This window comes from Macrobrachium nipponense, chromosome 18 (assembly GCF_015104395.2).
Source record: "Macrobrachium nipponense isolate FS-2020 chromosome 18, ASM1510439v2, whole genome shotgun sequence".
Classification (NCBI taxonomy): Eukaryota; Metazoa; Arthropoda; class Malacostraca; order Decapoda; family Palaemonidae; genus Macrobrachium; species Macrobrachium nipponense.
In genome coordinates, this window is record NC_087211.1 from 29,394,580 (window position 1) to 29,400,579 (window position 6,000).

At 39.4% G+C, this 6,000-nt stretch overlaps 1 protein-coding gene across 1 annotated transcript in view; it reads right to left on the reverse strand.

Moving 5' to 3' along the window:
- The window catches only part of LOC135196942 (ADP-ribosylation factor GTPase-activating protein 2-like), a 249,271-nt gene extending 243,971 nt beyond the window's left edge, over positions 1–5,300 (reverse strand). The window contains 1 exon segment of the mRNA XM_064223786.1: positions 5,147–5,300. Coding sequence (XP_064079856.1) covers positions 5,147–5,221 — 75 coding nt within the window. The 5' untranslated portion in view covers positions 5,222–5,300.
- Between the last annotated feature and the right edge of the window lie 700 nt (positions 5,301–6,000).

A 6,000-nucleotide genomic window follows, 5' to 3' on the forward strand; every position in this document is an offset into this window, starting at 1 on the left:
TTAGAAGTCGCGTTTAAGATTGTTGTGATGAAAGTGCCCCAGCGTCTATGGGTACAAGTGGTGTGCGAATTTAGCACAGGAAATGGGAAGTTTGTTGACACAAGCGACTCCACAAACATCAAGATGGCGTCAATCTTCTAAACATTTTTAATTGTAAGTGATAATTTCAAAACTGTCATGGGGGTAGTGTGCACTGCGTTTGGTCACGCTTTTCATTACCCTCTTTTTAATCTTAAAATATGGCCTTAATTTCTAACTTTGGAGAAAATACTTACTTCGAAAGAAGAGTAAAAGTCTTGAGCTCCTGTGTCAGGATGTGTTAAAGTACTTTTTCAGAGGGTGGCCAAAAACGCGGTAATCGGTGAGTAGGCCAGTCCAGTCCAGTCGGTTGTTTACCCTAATTGAATTGTTGTTACCAATTTTAGATTGGCTGTAGCAGGAGAGGGTATTTCTACAGAAGCAATCCGCGGTGGCCTAGACTATGGCAATTGACGTTTTCCTGTTATTTTACTTACTGAACAAGAATTTAAAGTAATATTTATTCAGACGACTGTAATTAACCCACAGGGGCCAGTAATAAACGCGGATAAATACATTGGACGCCCCAATCCCTAGTGGATGTTGTATCCGCGGTTACGTTCCTTGCAGTTCGTAGGGAACTATAATACCAATTCTTTAGAATTACCCAGCAAGAAACGTAACAGCAAATACGACATCATATAGGGATTGGGGCGTCTGAGGTATTTCGCCGTTTTTAGTACTGGCCCCTGGGGATTAATTATACAGTTGTCCGAATAAATATTACTTAAAATTCTTGTTCAGTAGGTAAAACTGCAGAGAAAAACCGCAACTGCCATAGTCTGGGCCACCGCGGATAGGTACCCTAGATCTACCCAGGAGAGTAAGCCAATGCAGGGCCTTCTAAATTCGCTTCACCCTTTGGCTCCAAGGGACCTCTTCCAATACTAAAGTAGGGTAGAATATCACGACAGGCCAACCCTCATCACGGTGGACGGGTCTTATTCACTCGATATTTAATTGGTGAAACATGAATACAATTGCAACTCTAAGCATACCATTTAAAAGACTGAAGTTTCGTCAACATATTGTGATATATGAAAGCCCCATACGAATTAAAATAAGCATGTGAGCTCTTCGTAAAATATGTTTTCAAGGCAGTTTTGAAATCCAATATGGCGGCTACGTTTTGCATGGACGGTTCTCATCAGTGACGGCCACCATCTTTCCCCAGCCTTCCCAGCACTCATTTGAACAATGTTAGCGTATGTATGTAACGTTTATTGATCTTACTCAAGATTGCAGTTGTAATCAGCACAATAAAACAACATTTTGTTGCCTATATTAGTGAAAGTATGAAACTTGTTATTCCCGGGGTTATGGTTGGAACTGAATTCATTCTTACCTTGTAATCAGTGGTTTTATCCTTACTGCCATCACAACTGAAACTCCGCAGTGCTTAGGCTATTTGATTGTAATTATACACATTTTGGTCTTAATTCACTCCACAGTGCACTCGAACCACATTGCTGTTCGTGTTTCCTAAGCACTCACTCCGTAAACAAAGTTACGAGCAGCAGACGACAACACTGATTATGAGATGCAAAGCTTTATTCCCTTAATTGTTTACTTTACTCAATATTTAGTTTAACTCTACTTCAAAATGTTTATTTAATTCATGTCCATTATCCCTTTTTTGCAACCAAATTAACCCCCAAAATTACAAATGTTTCGGATGTATACTTACGAGCAGACGACGTGAGGAAAAATGGCTCATCGTTGCCAATCTAGTGGAGCGTCACACATACGCCGATGCATTTACAAACTGTTTCGATGAATTCTAGTTGTCATAGTAATGCAGTAATGATAAAATTGCTCTAATATGTATATAGAGTAGAATATCACAGCAGGCCAAGCAGGCCACCTACAATCAACACCTAGCCACCCTCCGAAAAAGTACATTATAACGCGTCCTGACACCGGAGATGGGCATCAGTCGCGACTTCTTGTTGGTGAAAAACGGAGCTAAAGACCTCTACTCTCCTTTCGAAGTAAGTATTTTCTCCAAAGTTAGAAATTAAGGCCAAATTTTAAGATTTAAACAGAGGGTACTGAAAAGGGTGGCCTACTGCAGTGGAAATCTCACCAAAACGCTTTAGAAATTTTTACTTACAACTAAAAATGTTTCGAAGATTGACGCTATCTTGATGTTACGGAGTCGCTTGTGTCAACAAACTTCCCATTTCATGTGCTAAATCTGCACACCACTTGTACCCATAGACGCTGGGCACTTTCATCACAACAATCGTAAACCCACCTCTTACCAGCACTTATTCGTACTTATTCAAGGGGACTACGGCATTCTTTGCGGCGTTTTGCGCTCTTCAATTGTTTATCAGTGTTGTCAATTGGTATGTGTTTACCCTCCAAACTAGGTATAAGACTTACACAAAACCGGGGAAATAAGTGAAATTAGCGTATCTATTTGTAGTTATATATACATATTAGAGCAATTTTATCATTACTGCATTACTATGACAACTAGAATTCATCGAAACAGTTTGTAAATGCATCGGCGTATGTGTGACGCTCCACTAGATTGGCAACGATCATCGTTGCCAATCTAGTGGAGCGTCACACATACGCCGATGCATTTACAAACTGTTTCGATGAATTCTAGTTGTCATAGTAATGCAGTAATGATAAAATTGCTCTAATATGTATATATACTACAAATAGATACGCTAATTTCACTTATTTCCCCGGTTTTGTGTAAGTCTTATACCTAGTTTGGAGGGTAAACACATACCAATTGACAACACTGATAAACAATTGAAGAGCGCAAAACGCCGCAAAGAATGCCGTAGTCCCCTTGAATAAGTACGAATAAGTGCTGGTAAGAGGTGGGTTTACGATTGTTGTGATGAAAGTGCCCAGCGTCTATGGGTACAAGTGGTGTGCAGATTTAGCACATGAAATGGGAAGTTTGTTGACACAAGCGACTCCGTAAACATCAAGATAGCGTCAATCTTCGAAACATTTTTTTAGTTGTAAGTAAAATTTCTAAAGCGTTTTGGTGAGATTTCCACTGCTGTAGCCACCCTTTTCAGTACCCTCTGTTTAAATCTTAAAATTTGGCCTTAATTTCTAACTTTGGAGAAAATACTTACTTCGAAAGGAGAGTAGAGGTCTTTAGCTCCGTTTTTCACCAACAAGAAGTCGCGACTGATGCCCATCTCCGGTGTCAGGACGCGTTATAATGTACTTTTTCGGAGGGTGGCTAGGTGTTGATTGTAGGTGGCCTGCTTGGCCTGCTGTGATATTTTACCCTACAGCAATTTTATCATTACTGCATTACTATGACAACTAGAATTCATCGAAACAGTTTGTAAATGCATTGGCGTATGTGTGACGCTCCACTATATTGGCAACGATGGAGCCATTTTTGTCCTCACGTCGCTCTGCTCGTAAGCTTATACATCCGAACGAAACATTTGTAATTTTGGGGGGTTAATTTGGTTGCAAAAAAGGGATAATGGACATGAATTAAATAAACATTTTGAAGTAGAGTTAAACTAAATATTGAGTAAAGTAAACAATTAAGGGATAAACTTTAAGAACTTTGCATCTCATAATCAGTGTTGTCGTCTGCTGCTCGTAACTTTGTTTACGGAGTGAGTGCTTAGGAAACACGAACAGCAATGTGGTTCGAGTGCACTGTGGAGTGAATTAAGACCAAAATGTGTATAATTACAATCAAATAGCCTAAGCACTGTGGAGTTTCAGTTGTGATGGCAGTAAGGATAAAACCACTGATTACAAGGTAAGAATGAATTCAGTTCCAACCATAACCCCGGGAATAACAAGTTTCATACTTTCACTAATATAGGCAACAAAATGTTGTTTTATTGTGCTGATTACAACTGCAATCTTGAGTAAGATCAATAAACGTTACATACATACGCTAACATTGTTCAAATGAGTGCTGGGAAGGCTGGGGAAAGATGGTGGCCGTCACTGATGAGAACCGTCCATGCAAAACGTAGCCGCCATATTGGATTTCAAAACTGCCTTGAAAACATATTTTACGAAGAGCTCACATGCTTATTTTAATTCGTATTGGGGGCTTTATATAATCACAATAGTTGATGAAACTTCAGTCTTTTAAATGGTATGCTTAGAGTTGCAATTGTATTCATGTTTCACCAATTAAATATCGAGTGAATAAGACCCGTCCACCGTGATGAGGGTTGGCCTGTCGTGATATTCTACCCTATACTACAAATATATAAGCTAATTTCACTTATTTCCCCGGTTTTGTGTAAGTCTTATACCTAGTTTGGAGGGTAAACACATACCAATTGACAACACTGATAAACAATTGAAGAGCGCAAAACGCCGCAAAGAATGCCGTAGTCCCCTTGAATAAGTACGAATAAGTGCTGGTAAGAGGTGGGTTTACGATTGTTGTGATGAAAGTGCCCAGCGTCTATGGGTACAAGTGGTGTGCAGATTTAGCACATGAAATGGGAAGTTTGTTGACACAAGCGACTCCGTAAACATCAAGATAGCGTCAATCTTCGAAACATTTTTAGTTGTAAGTAAAAATTTCTAAAGCGTTTTGGTGAGATTTCCACTGCAGTAGGCCACCCTTTTCAGTACCCTCTGTTTAAATCTTAAAATTTGGCCTTAATTTCTAACTTTGGAGAAAATACTTACTTCGAAAGGAGAGTAGAGGTCTTTAGCTCCGTTTTTCACCAACAAGAAGTCGCGACTGATGCCCATCTCCGGTGTCAGGACGCGTTATAATGTACTTTTTCGGAGGGTGGCTAGGTGTTGATTGTAGGTGGCCTGCTTGGCCTGCTGTGATATTCTACCCTACCCATTTTCAGGCTGCAGTTGCAAGCGCTCTAGTATTCCTACACATTTCTATTATTAGTCATGGAATCTTCGGCAGTTTGACATAAGCCTAAAGCAGGTGGAGGTGTAGGCCTGGTAGTAGCCTCGGTAGGGAAGGGAAGAGTCCGAGGAACGACTGCTGGTTTAGCCTTTCACCTTCAGGGAAGACCCGCCAACTTGAAACCATGCTGGGAGCAATAATTGTAGTGGCTACTCTTTGCTTACTTACTTTGTTAGTTGGAATAGCCCTTAATCGCTTAAATACAGCCTCGATGTCAGTTTTACTTGGTGCATTCTCTGCCATTTTGGTAGGGAACAAGTGACTGACGTGTGTTTGTTTACGTCATCTGCTACTGACTGCCGGACTCGCCTGTAGATGGCAGCTGATGACACTTTCCTCAAAACTAGGCCAAACCCGCGAACATTTAAACTAGTCTTGTGGGAGGAAAGGTCCAGTAACATAATATTAATTATGGGAACAGGGATCTTAATTTTGTATGAAACATGATCTTGAATAAATCTTTTACTATACGAACAACAGTTCGTCACTAGATTTTCTTTTACCTTATACTGTAACATTTTTATTTTTTCATCAATAGGAACTACTAATTAAGAAATATTCAATAAGGTTTACATTAATGCCTAATTTGACAAAGTTGTCATTACTTCACTTTTGATTCTCTTTACTTTCAAACCACTTACACAATATTTCAATAGGTTATCAATTCTTCCCATAAACGATGAAATTTAAAGTGGCGCGTGTTATACCCACATTTCTACTGGATAATCAATTATAATATTTCCTGGAAGCTGGAATAGCTATTCTTGTTTTCTCCTACGTTTCCTGTGCCATCGGCACGTCCTTTTCTGTTGACTTACTGTAACTGGACCAAGAGTTGTAATATTAATTTTCTAGCAGTCGAAGAAAAGATAAAACCATTTTCAGCAGTAAACGTTCAACAATATGCCTTCACAAATACAGCATTTCTGTTGTCTGAATTTAAAACTATTTCTTCAAGCACTATCAACGACTTCAAATTTCGTTTTCTTTAGTTCTTTCTAAAAAAATAATCCATTCATGTA